The sequence below is a fragment of the Beta vulgaris genome, chromosome 4 (assembly GCF_026745355.1).
Source record: "Beta vulgaris subsp. vulgaris cultivar EL10 chromosome 4, EL10.2, whole genome shotgun sequence".
Taxonomy (NCBI): domain Eukaryota; kingdom Viridiplantae; phylum Streptophyta; class Magnoliopsida; order Caryophyllales; family Amaranthaceae; genus Beta; species Beta vulgaris.
Window position 1 is genome coordinate 61,267,665 of NC_079205.1, and position 20,020 is coordinate 61,287,684.

General features: G+C 36.4%; 2 protein-coding genes across 4 annotated transcripts; one reads left to right on the forward strand and one right to left on the reverse strand.

Annotated features, from left to right (window-relative positions):
* Positions 1 to 617: 617 nt before the first annotated feature.
* LOC104890175 (splicing factor U2AF-associated protein 2) lies at positions 618 to 11,125 on the forward strand. Of its 3 annotated transcripts, XM_010675563.3 has the most exons (14): positions 625 to 937; positions 1,364 to 1,474; positions 3,773 to 3,880; positions 3,974 to 4,185; positions 4,790 to 4,984; positions 5,456 to 5,548; positions 5,721 to 5,759; positions 7,004 to 7,093; positions 7,199 to 7,301; positions 7,449 to 7,529; positions 8,931 to 9,007; positions 9,448 to 9,528; positions 10,048 to 10,139; positions 10,667 to 11,125. In XM_010675563.3, exons 1-14 carry the CDS (start codon positions 886 to 888, stop codon positions 10,788 to 10,790), a joined length of 1,458 nt encoding a protein of 485 aa, XP_010673865.1. In that variant the 5' UTR covers positions 625 to 885; the 3' UTR covers positions 10,791 to 11,125. The 3 variants fall into 3 exon arrangements, with proteins under 3 accessions (XP_048499580.1, XP_048499581.1, XP_010673865.1); XM_048643623.2 differs by having other exon boundaries at positions 618 to 937; positions 3,773 to 4,185; XM_048643624.1 differs by lacking the exon at positions 10,048 to 10,139 and having other exon boundaries at positions 620 to 937.
* Positions 11,126 to 11,549: 424 nt separating this feature from the next.
* On the reverse strand, positions 11,550 to 18,199 carry LOC104890174 (V-type proton ATPase subunit H). Its single transcript, XM_010675562.4, has 12 exons — positions 18,065 to 18,199; positions 17,884 to 17,958; positions 16,196 to 16,321; positions 15,440 to 15,542; positions 15,292 to 15,364; positions 14,197 to 14,262; positions 13,997 to 14,114; positions 13,493 to 13,687; positions 13,242 to 13,367; positions 12,827 to 12,952; positions 12,495 to 12,674; positions 11,550 to 12,060 (listed from the first exon to the last, which is right to left on the reverse strand). The coding sequence occupies exons 2-12, from the start codon at positions 17,917 to 17,919 to the stop codon at positions 11,812 to 11,814; spliced, it is 1,398 nt and encodes a 465-aa protein (XP_010673864.1). The 5' UTR covers positions 17,920 to 17,958; positions 18,065 to 18,199; the 3' UTR covers positions 11,550 to 11,811.
* Positions 18,200 to 20,020: the final 1,821 nt, after the last annotated feature.

The window sequence follows — 20,020 nt, forward strand, 5'->3', positions numbered from 1 at the left end:
TGTATTAATTAATCATTATTACATCGGTTGATGCAAAATTTTTCCATAAATTTACAACTTATTTCCATTTTAAGTAGTGTATTCATGTCTTATATGCAACTCTAAAGGCTTCATATAACATAACCCATATTAATATAATTCTAAATTTCTTGAAAGGCATTAATATAAACTTTACAAAATTAAGAATGGTCTAGTTTTTTTTTGAAATATGAAGTATATAAATAAGGTGGGACGATAAACTTTTTTTCCTCTCCCAATCAAACAAGATTTTCTTTTCCTTTAACGTACAAAATAAAAAGGTTTAGGTGATCCTTCCTACAAGTAAACAAACAACAATAAAAGTGATTATTTCTCAAAGTCGTAGTCGAAATATACATACATAATAAAGTGATATAGAAAAATTAAGACTAATTGTCTCAAATGTCAGAGTCCAATTCCAATTATGCCCTCTTAATGTAGTTAGGCTAATGCTAATTATGCCGAATTATTGCAATGAACTTCTACTATCGGATTATAATAGATATTTGGTCATAACTCTTTAACTTAATACTACTCCTATTTTCACCAAAAAAAGAGAGTCGGATTCCATATAAAATTCATCCGACTCTGACCTCTCAGACTCAAACTTTTAATCGGAGTCGAATCAGATTATTATTTTTCTTCTTTTCTATCAAACCGGACCACAATCGGATCCGGATTGGATTACCATCCCGGGCCTTCGGAAAGGAACTTCAGCTTGTGCTCAATCCCATGTTCTTCATTCTTCCACAGTCGAGGTTTTGAGAAACAAATAGTTGCAAAATCAACGAACAAAATAAGAACACAGCAAAAGCAGCCAAACACCCAGTTCGTCACTTCGAACCCTTTTTCTCTCTCATCTTCACCATGTCGTCTGCCGACGATTCGAGCTTACACCAATCTTCAGTAGATCAACAAGGTAACTGCTTTATCTCCCCCTTCCCTATTTTCTGTAATTGAAGCTAAAATTTCAATGTTCTTTGTTTTAAACCTTTTAATTTGTCAAAAAAAAATTGATTATTGATTATTGTGGAGCTATCCCGGTGATTTTTGTTGCCATTTTGCCCCTTTTGCCCCTTTTGCTTCAATTTGGGAAATGGGTTTTGTTTTCGGATTATGTAGAACCCTAAAAGAGAATCAAATTAGGCTAAATTTGCGCTATATGAGAAGTACTGGAGATGATTAAAGTAATTTCGTTTGCATATGTTTAAATTTGATATGCACTTTTGTATGTAATTGGAAAAGACGTGGTTTTGCTTGATTGAAACTTGTGGGTTTTCTTCAAGGAAGGTCAGATTTCAGGTTTATGTGAATAGGGTTATGGATTGGATTTTCTTGTGAGCAGGGGCGGAGGGAATAATAAATCAGCATTTGCCAGAAAATGCCGAATTGGGATGGTATATTGTTGATGCAAGCCAGCAACAAATTGGCCCTTACACAATATCGGAGTTGCGAGGTGAGTTTTACCTCACAAAGTATATGTAGTTCCTTGTGCATAGGCGTTAGCTTTATGTCGTGTTTTGCTGGAGCCTAGACCTTGGGGGGCACATTCAAGTGCTAGGTGCAAAGAGGTGTTTGCACTTCTTTGCTTCATAATTGTGTACAAAATGTGATTGTTGAATAAAAGGTACTGCTTGGGGAGTTGGAATTTCTGTGTGTGATACTGTATGAGTTGAGTATCCAAATTCTTGTGATTGGAGTTAGTATGAATCTTGTGCTAGATAATGCCTAATATTGGCTATATAAGTTTGAACTGTTGGGTGGTGTTACCAGCAATAACCCAAATTAGATTAAGATAGAGAATTAACCTGATTGCAGCATAGCGCAATTTAGTTAGTTTTTCTCGGTTTCTGAAAATTCCAGCAAAGAAGGGACATTTGGTGATTATGAGTGATAAGATGGCTTTGGGAATTAAAAAAAGAAGTCTGAGCAAGAAAGATAAGGGAGCTATTTCTGTCCTCATGCACGATTTGCTTTCACAAGCACTCAACTTATAACCTCACTGTCCAGCTCTTTTTATATAATATATGAAAAATTAATGATATAATCATGACATCATATCTACCTGAAAATATTTATGAGAGACTAGAGTTCCTTCTAATTTTCAGAGTCCTTGCAAATGAAATTTCCAATAGCTAATTAGGACTACTCAGGAGGATGTTTCCAGAAAGCAACTTGTAAAGTTTCTAGTGAAGGGTTTGAAGATGTAGTTTGTAAGGCTTTGATAGGTAGATGGTATGTTGGCGAGTCCAGAGAATATCACCTAAATCTCAAATTGGCTTTGATGTGTTTCAAAGGTATATCTGTAGATTTCAGGTTCCCAAACCCTTATTAGATGATATCTAATCTTTGAGATATATTTTGAGAACTAGCTGGACCCATGAAGCTCTTTAAAAGTTTCTTCTTGTTTTGTTACTTTATGGATGCCCTCTAGCAATTTGTTGAGCTACTTGGCTTTTGCAAATTCCTTTAGTAACATAGAAAGTAAGAGTAAACCAATCTTAGCTTATACTTCCTCCGTTCCATATTACTTACAACACTTTGACCAAAAAACTCTCACATTTTTGGTCAAAGTGTTGCAAGTAATTGAGAATGGAGGAAGTAGTTTATAGCAAGGTAACCCCCTTCATGTCAATCAAATTATTCTAAACCATAAGTATCGAATTACTTGTATGATCAAGATTTTAAATACTCATAGTTAAGTCTTTACACTTTTTTTTAGAAATAAATTCCTTTAGAGGTTTTTACTGCTTCCTTTGATCATAGTTCCAATATAGAGGATCCATAGTTATTTGTGAGACTTAAATGATAAGGGAATTATAGAGACAAATGGAAAAGATGCTCCTATTATGAGGAGGAAGAAAGAGATTAGAAAAACCATTTGCCGAAATAGGTATGTGCTTTTTTTTCGAAGCATCCAAAATAGAAGATGTTGTAACAAAAAAAGGGGGTAAATAGTATTCACACAGAGTTCTTGCCTATTTGCTCCTTAACTATTGTATATTTTTATTTTATATAAATATATACAAGTAACATTACTGTCAAAATCTGAAACAATTAGATTGATTTGGCCTCTGTTAGGATGAAGTTTTGGCTCCTTGTTCTCAGGTACATCCTTTCTTGGGGAAGGGTAATATATGATATGTTCTTAAGTTAATTGTGCTGTTACCTTCCTTCAAGGATATTGGCGATTAACATGTGGAGTACAATGTGGTATATATATGGCCATATGGGATTGGGAAGATTCAATTGGTGAGAGGAAATGATTTAGGAAACAATTTTTTTTTGGCAATGGTGATGGTCTGAGGTTTCAAGGTTTAGATGAGTCCAGTGAAATGAATGTAAGAGTTGTAATATGCTGTGATCAGGTGATGCAAAATAGTCTCAAGTTTATTTTCTTGGGGGGGGGGGGGGGGGGGAGAAGCTTAGCAGTCTTGGTGAAGTGTATATGCAATTGATTTACATTCACTAGCTATTATCTATTGGGTTGTGCTTCTTTATCAGATTTCCCCTTCAGCATCCATCTCTGCCACTAATGGCATAAGTCATTTCCTGCTCTCAAATTTACTAGCTTCTACTTTGCTTCTTTTTGGTGTGTTCTTTTGCCTGGATAGGCTAGTGAGCACTTGCTTTCTGAAATTTACTAGATTCTTTTGTCTCCTTCAACTACAGTTCTACCAGTTAACAATAGCACGGTTACGTGATCTGTATCATGTTGAACCAACTACTTAGCTTGTTTGCTTCGCCTGAGCAGAGCATTTCCTAAACGGATACCTGACAGAGAGTACCTTTGTGTGGGCTCAAGGAAGACCTGACTGGCAGCCACTTTCATCAGTTCCCGAGTTAATGACTGGAGTACATTGTAATACAACTGAACTTTCAGCTTTAGATCCGGAATTTTCTTATCATTGTTATCCAGGAGAGATGAATCTGATACATAGTGATTTCTTTGCAGTTTCTGCCAGCAATGATGATGAATTTGAGAAATGGCAAAAGGAAGTGAAAGAGGCAGAGGCTGAAGCTGAGATGCTGAAATATGATTCTGGTAATGTAGATGGAGTTGATCCAGAGCGACCCTCAACTCCGCCTGAAGGAGAGGAAGAATTTACTGATGATGATGGGACTACTTACAAGTGGAATCGCGGTCTTAGGGCATGGGTGCCTCAGGTTGGTACTTTGGTATTATGATGTTTGGATTATGATATGCCTAGTTATCTAGTTTGCTACAATTTTGTTTTAAGATCACATCAACCTAGAAATGTTTGGCCTTTTCCCTTCCTGTCATTGCTATTTCAGTTTGCATTTCAGTATGCCTACATCTTTGAAGTGATGTGTGCTTTGCTTTGTAGCAACTGCCAAATATGATTAATTTTGCTGCTAAAAGCATTTTGCAAGTCACTTGGCTTAGTGATTTGTAAGTCACAATGTTCTATGGGGTTTGGAACTGATATACTAATGCAGTAGCTTAGGACAATTCGATAGGAGATTCTGACTTTGGACTTGTGCAATCAATTATGTTCTAGTGATGCAACCTATGCGTCCTTGATCATTATTAGGTTTCTATTGTGATTCTTTTTGTGGTTGTTGTGATGATATAATGCATTTGCGGTCAAGGTTGCAGCCATTAACTAAACTATTACTTCCTTTTTCTTTTTTGCTCTATCAGTCTAATATTTTGTACAGAGTACTGTATTTAGGTGCTTATGTCTAAACTATTTATGGACAACATTGAACTACGTGGAATCTTAATTAATTAAACGTTTTCCCACAGGAGAGTCAAGCAGATGAAGAAGGATATGGATTGGAGGAGATGACATTTGTCAAACAAGAGGAAGTTTTTCCAATACTAACTGTGGACGACACTCTTGAAAATAAAGAAGACAACATCGATATTGGAACAGTGGAAGAAAAGGATACAAAACAAAGTGCTAAGAGAAAAGAGCCAGAAAACAAGACTGAGAAAAAGGTTACATCTGCTTTGGTTGTTGCTATTATTCTTTCACGAAAGTAGTTTGCTAGTATCTTTGTCATTGTAGTATTGTGCATCACTTGCCATATTGGCCATTGTCAGAGTGCATCCTCCACCCTTTTTATACGGAGAGGGTAGTGGGGGAGGACGAAGAGGTAGGAAGTGGCCTGTTGGGGGTGGGGTTGGGATTGAGGGCGGTGGGGATGGCTGTACCATCTTTATACCTGCTAAATCAGATTTCAAAATCTGTTGAAGCTCACTCCTTCAATGCTCCAAACATGTATTAATAATTGAGAAATGATTTTTTTTCTTTGCTAACCTCTATTTGTAGGTATAGTGAAGACTTTGCTACCTTAGTCCTTCTGCATACATAGTGTCTCTTCTGTTGTATATCTTTGGTGCCTTCAATCTTGAATCAGTGTGCTGAATATATTCTTTTTTTTTTTTTTTGTAATTGTACCATAACAGGAAGCAAACAAACCGCCAGACAGTTGGTTTGAATTGGTAGTCAACACACATGTTTATGTGACTGGGTTGCCGGATGATGTCACAATTGAGGAAGTAAGTCCTGCTTACCTTCTAATAAGCATAGATTCGTTGTTAGCATCATATTTGCATTTCATGAATTGTCCATGATAATTTTTTTATCTTGTGTTTTGAAGCTTGGAAAGAGCTAAAGAGTGATATAATCTGTACTATGTTGTATTTTATATCATTTGGCAATCTTGTGCAGGTAGTGGAGGTTTTCTCCAAGTGTGGCATAATAAAGGAGGTATGATACAACTTCAATGTGAAAAGTCAAGTCCATATATAGGTCATTTGCGATAGAAAGATGGCTTGATTGCTGAATATAGTGTTCCTTTGTAAAAACCCATGTCTTTTATGCTACCCAACACCAGTTAAAGTGCTAAATAAATAAAAAATAACTTGCTCTAGTGCTGGTTGTTAAGGAAGTGTGCTTATGTTTTCCCTTGTTGAAGCTTTGATTCTCTTATGTACAAAACTTATTTTCTTTGATCAAGCATGTTTGTTTTATAGTACACGTTCTTTATTTCCGTAAGAATAGGTAACAACTTTCTCCAATGGACTAGATTAAAATGTCTCACTAAATTATTTGCTTCTTAGAAAGCTTTGAAATAACTGAGAATTGCCGCTTTTGGGACCAAGGCTCTAATTGGGGTAAAATTGATGAGAATTGCCTGAAAGTTAGTGAGAAAGCTTTGAAATATCTTTGATCAAGCATGTTTGTTTTATAGTACACGTGTCAATTTTGATATTGTAGGTGTATTTTTCTATATTAATAAAATTGATGAAAAAGTACACGGCAGAGCGAGGCTGTTCTTTTTTTATGTACTAGCTTTCAGGCATTTTAGCCTCTTCCATGAATCTACTATCTTATTTCTTGTGGGATTGAGAAGAACTCTATTGAGCTCTTAAGTGACTGTAGATCTCTGACAGTACTGTTTAAGGGCTTCCTTTGGTCTGTGTTATGACAATTGCTGATCTTATAAAAAAACCCATACTGTCATGATGTTATACTACTGTCAAGGCAATCTAATCCTCAGTCCTCACATGCAGCATTTGTTTAGAAGTAAACTCGGGAAAACCTTGCAAATTTTCTTGTATGACTAGCTTGCATCACTTTGTTTACTTAATGGACAGCCTATATGCTGTAACTATATTTCAGGTTTATATAATCTGTACACTTAGAGTGGTCTCAGCTTCAACTAAATTTTCATCGTGGAACTAACTGCATGTTTAACAAGTGGAGATGTTTATATGCTTCTTTCCTTCCGCGTCACTTACAAAGTAGAATACTTGGTTTGTGGCATTTGCTTCTGGTATCTTTCTCTGATATTATGTGCTTGAAATGTGGGCTGGTGGTAAGAGATAATGACATCTGGCTTTCTGATTGAGATATGAGAGATGTTGACAACTTTAATTTTGATTTTGCTATGGAATTTTCATTACTTGCTTTACATGATAACATTGTTTACGTAATTTAATACACTGCAGGATCCTGAGAGTAAAAGACCGCGTGTGAAACTATACTTTGACAAGGAGACCGGAAGAAAGAAGGGGGATGCACTCGTTACATATCTAAAGGTTTCTAAAGTTTTATCTTTGTTGATACTAAAATTAATATGCACTGATTCTATTCCAGTCTTTCATGATTTCAATTATTGCTCACATATTTTCAACATTGATTAGGAGCCATCAGTAGCCTTAGCAACGCAAATTTTAGATGGGACACCTTTTCGACTTGGAGGGAAGATACCTATGACTGTTACCCCAGCTAAGTTTGAGCAGAAAGGTATATATGAGCACAGTTATTTAGATAATGGGGTTGTTGGCTGCTTTTTCCTTGACATGTGATGTCCTTGTGGCAACACCTGCCGGGTTGCTAATTAAGATGCTCAGGGACTATATGATTTGATGTGCTTTTATACTCTTCTTTCAGGGGAGAAGTTTGTTCCCAAACAAGCAGATAAAAGGAAGAAACAGAAACTAAAGAAGGTTGAAGAGAAGATGCTTGGTTGGGGTATTTTTCTTGTTCTTTCTCGTTCTCTTTCTGATTTCACTATTGATATGGTGGCAAGCATCTTGAACTTTATGGCTGCTAATAAGATGATTAAATGATGTGTGAATGTTGTGATTCGTGGCTAAATATGCTCTTTTTTATACATGTTTTTTTAGTATTTCTTGGTTGGTTCCATAGAATTAGCCCAATGCTTTCTGGTTATAGTTTCTGTTGCAATTTTTATGACTTTTTTTTTCTCCTTCTGTCTTTTCTCGGGTTTATTATCTTGTCGCATGTGATGGCCTGAGTCAGTTAATCAGTGCTTTGCTTCAAATCGACTGTCTTTTCCTGTTGCTGTTCCTTTTGGTGATATTGCTACTGCTCTTGCTGTCCATATGTAAATCTGTCGATAAATATTGAATTTGCCAGAAAGAACATGACGACCTTTGATTTTCTTTCAGCGCTGTGCATTCAGGTTTTCTGCGTGGTTGAGAAGCCACGCCTTACAGTTGTAGCATGCTGAACTTGGGATTCTCTTGCCGTGTCGTCTATTTTGTTTCTAGATTTTTCAAACGATGCAATATGGCTGTAGTGGCACATGCTTCCCGGCATAGATTATGCAATCAAGTTGTCACCTTTCAATTTTTTTTGGTTCAGGACTTCATCATTTTGTTCCTTGGTTTAAGGATGCCATGCCACTCAGGCGTATATTTTCGCCAACTAAAGTTACAGGGCCAAAATTTTGTTGACCCCCCCTTCCCTTCTTTTCTCTTCAGTTTCCAGAATCTGTAAAATGAAATAATTGCAAGCTTGAAGAATTGAAATTACTACAATCACAAGCTAAGAAAAAAATTAGTGTGACCTTATTTCTTTAGCCATCAATGAAAAACAAGAACTGAGAAGTGCGTAAGAGGGAAGCTTTTGTTTTTCTTTCTTTTGTTTTGGGGGGCGGGGACCTCAGATCAAGCAATAGTTCCATCTCTGAATCTCATCTTGCATCCCTTCGTCTTTGCTCAACGTATCTCTATACCTTTACCTGTTTATTTTATTGTTCGATGACCCAGACACATTGACCAAGCATTGCTGGAAGGATGCAGTAGACTGGGGGTTATTTTGGTCAATGAAATGCATTATGCTTAGTGATAATTTGAAACATCATCCTTTGTGTGTAAAGGAAGTCCATATATAGGTAATACGCTTGAAGTGCGGATGAGATCCTCGACTCCCTTTGCCCCGTTCCCCAGAAAAAATGAGTTCTAGAAACCAAAAGAAAATGCTGAAAGGTGAAATCCAAAAGCATAATTAGTTTCTTTTCCACTTGGAACCTGCCACTCTGAATTCCAATGTTTGGCATCTTTTGGTAATTGCATATGGCATGTCTTCCTTTTACATAACTTCATTCTAACTCTCTTCGTGGATTAGGTGGTCGTGATGATTCAAAACTTATGATCCCGGCTACAGTTGTCCTCAGCAACATGTTTACGACAGCAGAAATGAGGGTGAGTCTGAATGAAATGACTTAATTTTGGTTCTCTCCATAGTCTTCACTCTTGCACAGGTTTTACTTGTTCGGAGCTATAGTGCCAGGTGCCAAGTACAAATTCTATAGGCATGGCTTTGTGGAAAAGACTTTAGTCAAATAGATTTCAAACATGTCTTCATTTTCTTGCTTCCTCTCCAACACCCCCCCCCCCCAAACAAAAAAAAAGGGATCAGGAAATAGCTGGCCTAACAGCCTATGTCGAAGAAAAGTCCTTGGGAGAAAGGGAGAGTGTAGTGAATGGAATGTTTGCTCTGGTGGCTATGAATATGTTTATGCTGCAAATTAGGAAATGATGTTCCCAATGCTTCTCGCATCTTCATTGGACATTTTGGACACTCTGCAAAATCATTTACGATCAGCAGCTTGAGTTTGTTAATGATGTTGTGATTTGTACAGGAGGATTCAAGTTTACGTGATGAATTAGAGGTAGATATCCAAGAGGAATGTGGAAAGCTTGGTCCAGTGGATTCCGTCAAGGTAAGTTACTTTATTGACTCATTCTGGAAAGAGGAGATGTACTTGGATGCCTTTTGAGAAGAGTAGGAGTATACTGTCAGTTAATCGAATCCTTCAACATATTTATCTTATGAATCTCATTCACATTAATAAGTTTCCCTTGAGTTTTATGGCTATACTTGATTATTTTTTAATATTGCTTTCGCATCACTATTTTATTTCTATTATACTTCTTTTGTTTCTAAAAAAGTGCAACAGTTTGACTTTCACGCTTGTCAACGCACAACTTTGACCATTAATATCTCTAATTATGCATTTGTAAAAAATATTTAAAGTTGATATTATGAGAAAATTCATTAAAACAAATCCAGTGACATTTTATATGATTATTTTTGTTTCTATAGATATTAGTAAAAAATATAGTCAAAATGAGGTGTGTGAAATGTGAATAGTGCAAAAGTCAAAAATTTTGCACTTTAAAAGAAACGGAGGAAGTATATATATATATATTTCAGTTTCTGATCTCCATTCTATGGGCAGGTCTGTGAGAGCAACCCACATGGAGTTGTGTTAGTTAGATACAAGGACAGAAAAGATGCTAAAGAGTGTATAAAGGTGATGGATGGGCGGTGGTAAGTACAAAAGTCCTTGTATTTGAATGAAATAGTATCTAGCACGATTATAGGTGCTGTGGTTTTGAAGAAAATGTTGTATCTTGCTTAATCGTAGGCATATGTACCTTTCTTGTGCCTAGCATTTGTATACCTATTTGTTTAACCCCTATTGCGTGATCCCTTTCAACATCGTATGGCATACAACGGACAATAAACGGATTATTCTAGAGAAGCCATGTGCTGAATGTTTCAATATTAAATGTCAATCAAAAAAATTCAAGACTTGAGATAATATTGCCTTTCTTTTAGCTCGAGGATAACTGGCAGTCTTTTGTGGAGTCGTCTGTAGCAGTCTTCCTTGATTGATGATAGTCTGCTCCCAGTCTCTTCGTAGTGCGTAACCCTGTAACTATTATAAGCTTTGAATTTGGTTTAACTCAAATCTGCTTGTTTTACAAGGAACTTTTGCTAGTCTTTATCTAAGGATTTGTATGTGAATTACAATAATATCTTTCATACTCCTAAAATAAATTGCTTCTGTGAAGGTTTGGTGGGAAGCAGATACATGCTGTTGAAGATGATGGTTCTGTCAATCATGCTTTGCTCCGGGACTATGACGACGAGGGAGAACGGCTAAAGAAGTTTGCTGCAGAACTTGAAGCTGAATGACCAAATTACGAATAGCTTGTCTAGAGAGGGATGATAATACTGCTTCCCGTCTCTCCTGCCAGTTATTGTAAGTAGTTTGTCATGAAAATTGAGTGTAGCTGTTGAAAAGGAAGGATATTTAGGGCTGTGGGAATGCCGCGGAGATGTACATACTGGAGTGAAATGGAAATTTTTGGTAGTTGTTGGCTATATCAAACTTTTCTTGCCATTTTTTTTGGTCACTATTATATCGAAATTTGGTAAAAAATTCGTATAGCGAAGTATCATTAGGTGTTTCTTTTGTAGACTGAGAAGTTGCTGCTTCATGAAGTATATTTTTGTGGCGTTTCAAGGGAGATCTATTGTTGGATGGGACTTTCTTTTTGAGGTTATGTGCAGGAGTACTTCGATGTATGAAGCAAATTGGCGGTTACTCTACATAAGTTGGCGTCTTTTTTTTGAGGAAAAATTGACATCTTCATCTAAGATTGAAAAGATATCATCTAAACACTTCCAAAATCACATGGGTCATCTTAAAGATAAAGCATGTTGATTTGTAAACAAACATAGGACTGTCGTATAGAAATACTCTAAACAATCCAACGTTACAGTCAGTGTCCACACTAACGCAAATAAGTACATGCCCCCAAGTGCATTTAGAGCATGGTGCACCCTTTTTTAAACTACGTTCTAAGGACATAAGAAAGTCGAGTTTTGCAAAAATGTGTAACCAGGATCATTAATCTGTATCTTATATCTAAATCAGTCATTAGGGTGATATTATATTTAAATAACAAATTTTGTATAAAAAAAGATACTTATTAAATTACATGCGCAATATCTTGCCGCAAAGAACCAAAAAAATCCATCTCTAGGTGATCACTTGTTTGTCCATGCCATATTATGAACCTCGACAAGCTCGACATGCATAGTGTTTATTACACAATTTCGAACAACAATCAATCATGGAAACATCTCATAAATATCAAATAAATTTCCATTGGGCATGCTGAAATCTGCATCATTTGTCCACAAATGCATTTCAAGCTTGCAAAAAGCTAGCATATTTTGCTCCCAAGAAGAGCCTTTGGATGCATAGTAAAGCATTTTTGGTGACCTCAGCGTTTTCGTGATTCATTAGTTTCATCACTCGCTCCTTAGCTTTGAGATCTTTAACTATGATTCTCCCGGATGGGTGATGTTGGATAAATTGTGAGAGATCAAAGCAAGCAACAGAGAGGGATCTTGGGTCATTGGAAGTGTCCAAAATGGTGAGGAGGACTCTCAAGATCTGCATTCACAAGACAATGTAACAACCAAGACATTAATCTCTCAGGTAACATCACAAGTCAATTAATAATAAACAAAGCAGCAACTGTCTGCATGACAGCCAGTAATAAATGGTGGCCATTTTAATGAATTTGTATGTAGTTTTGTGAAGAAAGTCTTGTACCAATGTGGCAACACCCATGGTAATGGAATTTTATCCTCAAACATGTATTTTCATAGATCTTAATAACCAGCGAATACCACCTCTAAAGTAGTAATAGATGGTAATGGACATGTATAAAGAAAAAAAGGTGTTTGTAGATGGACAAGCATTAGCATGGACTTTCTTCGCAAATTTACCTATATATTCATCACCAATAGAACAATTTATTGACGCGTACCAAATGGGCCCTAAATTGTAATACTGCACATTGTCAAATGAAGGGGAAAGTTCACCTCGAAATCCTTTTCCTCAAAGTTGCTGATATTTTCCCGCCAGAAGAAAGTGTCTTTGTGGACTGGAGACCAGTCAAGATGGCCAAGAAGTACTTCTTGTTTATACTTGTCAAATGAACTCATTTTTTTGACATTGTCCTTCAGCCCTTCATCTAGTTGAGACAAAGCCTCCACAAGGTCCTGGAATTCAATACCAAAGATATGACAAAATTTTATGATTGATGGAAAGGAAAAAAGTCTGCAGATGGTAAAGAGCTTAAGACTTCGCTAATTATTAGGCAAGTGTCACAAAGTAATTCCAAAAGGACAATTCAGGATTGATCATTTCCCACCTCATCACCCCAGGCCTGTGCTTTCAAGTTTTGAACAATCTGAGGCATTCCAAGGTCCACCATCTGGGCACCAAATGTTCCTTTGGGGAGCAGATTCTTGAATGTCATAATGATGACCCTAACAACCTGCCAAAAATACAAAAACACAATTCATTTGATCGATATACATAATTATAAGTGTTGCATAAATGCATCCTAACCAGTAAATATGAACAGAGCAAACAGAAGTTACAAATGGTGTCCCCTCAAAACAAAAGAAGTTACAAATGGTGAGAATCAAGACAGGCAATGCTGCTTGCCTGACCATACACAGAAAGGACCATGGGATTAAAGCCATTAGACTGGCATATACGTAGCCTATCCTCCAAAATGGACCATGGTTCACATTTGAAAATCTAGAAGTGCTATTTATTACCTTCTCCTTTGTAGAGCTTTTAACGACCTCTGTCAGCCGTGATAGGCATCTTGAAGTAGCCAAGTATTCAACAGCAGGTTCGTAGTATGACAACAGCCAGATACAGAGACAAGTTTCGTAAAGGAGCTGTTAAAAATAAAAGGAAAAACAGCTCACATAAGGACAAGTATTACCATCTGCAACAACGTTTGCAGGAGAAGGATACGATGCACAGAAAGAAAGGGTAGCTTAACAAAGCAAGCAAACTTTACCTGCATAGATTGCTGATTCGATTGTGAAGATGCTATTGGTGTAGATTGATTGGATACAGGATTAATAAATGGAATAAGTAGCTTGACGCCATCTGCTTGAACAAATGATGATCTGACCAAAGGTTCTTTCAATAAGGTAGCAAAGCAATTGACAGCAGTAGGGATACCCCGGCTTGGGTGAGAAGGATTTCTTAGCTGCATAATATTCATTACAGAAGACATATTTATTCAATAAGAAGTTTTTAAGAGTCTCCACGTCACCAGATTTCAGATATTAATAGACACAGATAGACACATAAAGCATCGTCTTAAAACAATGAACATAACTTAATGAGGCCAAACATAGACATATTAAGACCATAACAGAAGAAGAAAATTGATATTGTCTACAGATGCCACCATATTTGCCTAAGAATGCAAATACGCACCAAGATGATTTTCAGATTTCAAAATTAAAAGAAAGAGGCATGCAATGCAGAATGTAATTTGTGAAAGTGCTCGAACCTGTGCACAAAGCCAATCCACTAGTCCTTTTAACACATCGTCTATGGTCGTGAACTTGCTTTTGGAATCTGAGGCCTCGCCATTTGTAGCTCCAGCATACTGCTTTTTGGGTCTAGCACTAGAATGATCATATACAGTTACATACCAGAACGTCGGGAAAGTCATGTAGCCAACTTTTCGTAGCAGATAAATTTCAATACCTTACAATCACTGCGAGTATCTTACAACTCTTCTCTTGTATGAACCAGTTCCCTTTCCAAAGCAATCTGAAAAAATCGACAGACATAAAGTTATAGCAGAAGTTTGTGGACTAAGTATGAACTAATAATAAAATTTCCGAATTGGCAATAGTATGGACATGTTTCCCATCCCGCAATCCAGCCTAGGTGTGAATCCCATGGGAAGCATTTGGCTTGATAGTCGCTACAGCCTTACCTCTAGAGCTAGCCAGTCCATCCAGGCCAGAGACTATTAATGGATGCTACTCTTTCTATCTTTCTCATAAATCTAAAAGACAAAGAAAACATTACTCTTGGCAACTGAGATGCCTTGGGCTCCACGATGACTCAAAATTGTCACAGATGTTGAAAGGCTACAGGGAGAGCACAATACAAGCCGGACCATTTGGATGCCAATTCTAACTCAGAATTCCACCATAAACCACCAAACAAGACAACTCACTGTTTCCACTTGCCCTAGCAGCCCTAAATCTTAGTGGTATCAGAAACTCATGCACTTATGGCAGGTCCAGCATATTTCAGAATTACCTTAATAACACCACTCCTCAATCCACAACAGCAGTTCGCTACAAACTGCATCTGCCCATTGCACCTAATTGAGCTATAAGCAGGACTTCTGAGTTCTATTCCGTCCAACTTGGTCCAAGCACTTTGCATCATCTTCAACGTGCCGAACAGCCTCATCAGTCATCACCAAAATATAGCCACTTCAAGCACATATATTTCACTCATCATCATTTTGTCCCAGCATGAATCACTCAAATCTAACCACACTCCCGATTCAAACAACATATCTCTAGCCCCTCGCCATATCCTCCCCTCGCCATATCCTCCCCTCACCCCAAGCTCAGATCAATCATTACACCAGATGGTTAAATTGAGAACTCCATAATCAAATAATTAAATAGTTCAACAGTAAGATTAATAGACTCAGTTTTAATCCTCTTATAACTTTGCAATTCTGTTACCGTAAAAAGACAAGTATACAACAAAATTCCTATTTGTTTATACTGAATGGGAAAAGGAACAATCTAACAGGTTTCTTTATAGACTTGCCTTACAAAAGGTTCATAGATATCTTCATTTGCAAGCGAATTATCATGAAACAGCCTAGCCCTTTTGGGATTCGCTGCCGAAGAGAAAAAAGAAAATTAGCTTACAATAACTTGTACAAAACCAGATGGCATAAAGTCTCTGCAGTTACCAGTGAGCATTTCATCGATTAAAGAAAGAACATATTCCACTGTCTCTTCTTTAAAAATATCACGCAGGATGCTCACAAAAACTCGAACATAGGAAGGACCATCCTGTAACAGTTACAACCACCAGTTACAAAAGATGAAGGTGCCAAAGAGATTTGCATCATTAAATATGGCTAAATGATGCACAAGTGAAATGAAAACTTGAATTGTAAGAGGATTAATGGGAGCCAGTTTTAGGAAGAGAGGACATTATAAATTTATAATGGTGACAAGAAAACAAAATTCAACTTCAATAAAACTACAGAAAAAGTGCAAAGATAGAAGATAAGGATCCATAAACTGAAGCCATCAAGATATACAACAATTGTATGGTACAAGTTGTCAGCCAAGCAATAGAAGGAGGATAATAAAGGCATCAACTTAAAAGACGGGTATCGGGCTGATAAACCCATAGCCATATCAAAAAATCAAAATGTAGGGACCTTCATGTGAAACAAGATGATTTTGCAAGGTACAAAAACTGGAAGAAGCAATACGTTGAAGGTAACTACATAATGAAGTCTCCTATGCTGAACACAAGCATACAACCTTCAAAATTAGATATACAAAGTTGGAGAAATGCGTAGGTCAAAATAGAAAGAGATACTAATATATCAAAATGGTGAATTAGACAGAAAAACCTTGAGAAGAGAACACTATATAGTCAAAAGTCTTGAACAGCCTTATAAAAGTGAGAAGAGCAACAAAAAGAACATTACATCATCCAGCAAGGATGCTCTCTGGCTTTCTGGTCTTTTGTCATAACGCCGTAGAAGTTGGAGGGCTGTCCCAGTGATTAACTTAGTTGTCATGTATGTCTCCCATGGAATGTCCCTTTTGAGAACCTAAAGAAAAATAGAAGACGAATAAAGAAAAGGAAATACAAAATCACACTGATCTAAGATCAAGTATTATACTGAAACAACCCATTATACATGATGCCGTGAAGCCAAATATAAGTAACCTAAGTTCTCAAATCTCATGTTCAGCTCAAAGGACATTGACATATGTTTTCACTCTAGAGCCACGAGTAAGCATCACAAACATTAGATCAAGGCTGCCTTTTTCTTTTCTGATACGAACTCAATAAGCAATCAAAACACTGGAACACTAATATATTATGAAGAAAGAGTTCACACACCATAGCTTCATTAGTAATTGCTAAAGCATCAAAACATTGGAAGTTTTTACCATCACAAACAATTTTAGTTGAATAAATGTGAATATCAATACCAAAATAAGCAATATGCACTGTAGTGATGCTGAAGCTTCTTCAGACAAACAAAAACTTACACCATAATAACTACTCAAGACATCATTATTTTTGTTCTCAAACTTACAGCTACAGATTTTTTTTGTTCTCAAACTTGCACATAAGGCCAACCCAACAAAACTTCTAAGATGGACTCCGACGAGGGAAATTCCAATCATTAGCAAGCCTGGATACATTCTTATAATTGAGCAGAACTCAAAACCAAAATTCGACTACTGCTCCAAACTTTTTGAATTCTGAACACTGGAAACTCAAACCATAACAATATATATAAGGTTGATCCCATTAACATCTTCATGCTTGCAGCCTTTTTTCTAAAATACACGCAATTTTATTTCCCTCTATAAAACATCAACAACATATCTCTAATACGACATTATTCATAAGCTTGTCAGAATTCTCGAAACATTATTCAACTTTCAACTAACAGAAATACCTTGACTTAGGATCTGGGATACACAATAACATCTCCATTTTGATCTAATTGGTAGTATTTCTTTTAGAAAGAACCAAATTTTAGCACCATTGGGTTGTAATCACGTAATCTATTTTGTCCAGCCAACTATTATTGATCTTCGCCAATTCATCAAAAGGTAGTTTATTCACCACTACATAATCAATTTACAGGCATTGTAGTGCTCTCAACATCATGTAGCTGCAGATTATATTGTCACAACCCCGAGCAAGGACCGGGCTACATTGTCAGGCGTGTGTTCATTTAATTTGCACCCACTAATATATAATTCTAGATCCACCACTGACCCCAAAGCTTGTAATGTGGATTGAACAAAACAAAAACAACTCCATTAAACAAAGTAAAACTAGCTTGATTGCGGGTTACTTCCTAAATTCTCTAAAAAGCCAAAAAAACATATCATTAACCAATAAACCCCTAAAATTTGAGCAAAATATTTTCAGCACAAGCAGATAAATCATTTCAGATCAAGCAAACAAACAGGTAACATAAAAAAAACTAAAATTTTGATGATAACCCTAGTGTTCAATAAGCCTAAATTTTAGATCAAAGGATAATCAATCAATACTAAAAAACAGAATCAAATTTCAATAAAAACAAAGTCAACGAAACAATAATTCAAAAAAAAGAAAGAACAAGATTTAAGAAACAAAAAAAACCTGGTCAGTGGTGAGTTCGGCATGATCTATCGTCATTATTTGGCGGAAATTATGCTGAATTGAGAATTCCAAATACTAACAATGCAAATGAAAAAAGATAGATAAATGAATGAAATTAAGCAATTAATAGAAGAATTGAGAAGATTATGAATGTGAGAAGAGAGAGAGTAGATCGGTATACCAGAGGAGAGAGAAAGCAAATAGATGAGATATGGAGGATGAACGAAACCCAGTGTGTGTCCCCGTGCTTTCGTGGCGATAGTTGTATGATTGATCTGTTTTTTGTTTTCTTCTTTTTCTCCTCTCTCTTTTTTACTAGGATAATTTGCCAAAATGGACCTTAGAATTTTTTGTTTTTGCGAGAAGGGACCTTAAAAAAAAAGTTGGCATTTAAAGGCCAAACAGCAAAAAATATTGTGACAAAGGACCTTACCACTGATTTCCAACGTTGACCAATGTTTTCAGGCATTGACTTGCATCAATTGCTAAATGGCACTCCCTAACTCCATCTAAATACAAAAAAAAAGATCTAACTCTCTGTCACTTGAACTCCTTTATTTCTCCCTCTCTCTTTCTCTCTCCAAAATTTGAAAACCACCAAGATTACAGGGAATTTCAAACGTAGATTTAAGCAAACTTTCAAATAGTTTACTTTTCCATTAAGCTTAATATGGAGTAACTGTTAATTGCCCAAAAAAAAATCTGCTGTTAATTGCCCCAAAAAAAAATCTGCTGTTAATTGCCCAAAAAAAAAAAAAAATTTGTTGTTAATTGCCCCAAAAAAAATATGCTGTTAATTGCCCAAAAAAAATCTGTTGTTCACTAATGTGCAAAAGGGATGCATCATTCGTATACATCTTTATCGCTGGTCAAAGAAGAAGATGATAGCATCATAGCATAGCAGATTATGACTACTATTTGCTAGTTGCCCATAAATGGCTATATGACATCCAACCTGTACCCAGAAATCAGATCCACAACACTTTTCTGATTTGGCAGAAAATGGTTCAGGTTAATTGAGGTTGAAAATTAGGAGGGAAATTAGGAGGGAAAATTTTGACAAAGTAGGGCAAAAAAAGAGGGAAAAATTAGAATAGGAGTGCCATTTAGCAATTGATGCAAGTCAATGCCTGAAAACATTGGTCAACGTCGGAAACCGGTGATAAGGTCCTTCTTCACAATATTTTTTGCTGTTTGGCCTTTAAATGCCAACTTTTTTTTTTAAGGTCCCTTCTCGCAAAAACAAAAAATTCTAAGGTCCCTTTTGACAAATTATCCTTTTTACTATTGATTTCTGTAGGGGTGTTTCCTGTTTGGCACGTAGCTGTGTGGGGTTCGAGGATTAAAGGGTGCAATTAGGGGTGAAAGTTCGGTGTATGGTTTGGATTAGGGCCTAATCCAATCTGATCTGAATAAAATTTGGATTTCAATTTTTTAATCTGAATCAAAACCAATTAGGGTTTGAATCCGATCCAATCCGATCCAATTCGATCCGAAATTTCATACTCTAGATTGGATTCGATCCGAAAATCCGATTTTTTTTAAAAACTCTAGTTTTTTGATGAAATAAATAAGCACAACAACAGCCTAGTAGATTTTGAAAATGAGGAATTAAGTGCAGTTAGTGTTTTAGCGAAAATGTACTATGTGTATTGGGTTATGGAGTAGGTTTTTTTATAATAAAAAATCAGTTAAGCACTTAAGCCCAGACTAGATACATAATACAAGGCATAAAACTATTCGATTAAATTGGATTTTTGGATCCAATTACCCTCAATCCAATCCGATCCAAAAATCCAATTTTTTAAAAACATCTCAATCCAAATCCAATCCGAATTACTAATTCGAATTGGATTGGATTGGATTTTGAATTTAATTTGAATAATTTCCACCCTAGGTGCAATGCGGATTGAAACGTAATGGGTTAGAGTTCGTCTTGTTTTGTATCATCCGTATTTACTAGATATCGCTTAAAATTGGGATGCTGATGGGACTGGGGGTTGCACAAGTGATCTGGGGTGGGGGCGGGGGTTAGGGAGGAAGAAGAAGTAGGGGAGGGAGAAAATACAGATGATGTATGATAAATACGAACATTAAATAACGTGGAGGTTTATAATTTATGAGGATATCGACCTTT

Bases quoted from the DNA above. Each gene is read 5' to 3' on its own strand.
- LOC104890175 (XM_048643623.2), top strand. From the start codon at position 886: ATGTCGTCTGCCGACGATTCGAGCTTACACCAATCTTCAGTAGATCAA. The intron at 7,302-7,448 runs GTATATATGAGC...CTCTTCTTTCAG, and splicing joins AGCTAAGTTTGAGCAGAAAG to GGGAGAAGTTTGTTCCCAAA. The intron at 10,140-10,666 runs GTAAGTACAAAA...GCTTCTGTGAAG, and splicing joins AAGGTGATGGATGGGCGGTG to GTTTGGTGGGAAGCAGATAC.
- LOC104890174 (XM_010675562.4), bottom strand. From the start codon at position 17,919: ATGACGATAGATCATGCCGAACTCACCACTGACCAG. The intron at 15,543-16,195 runs GTAATGTTCTTT...TAACTGTTACAG, and splicing joins GAGCATCCTTGCTGGATGAT to GATGGTCCTTCCTATGTTCG. The intron at 14,115-14,196 runs GTATTGAAATTT...TGATCATTCTAG, and splicing joins ATACTCGCAGTGATTGTAAG to TGCTAGACCCAAAAAGCAGT.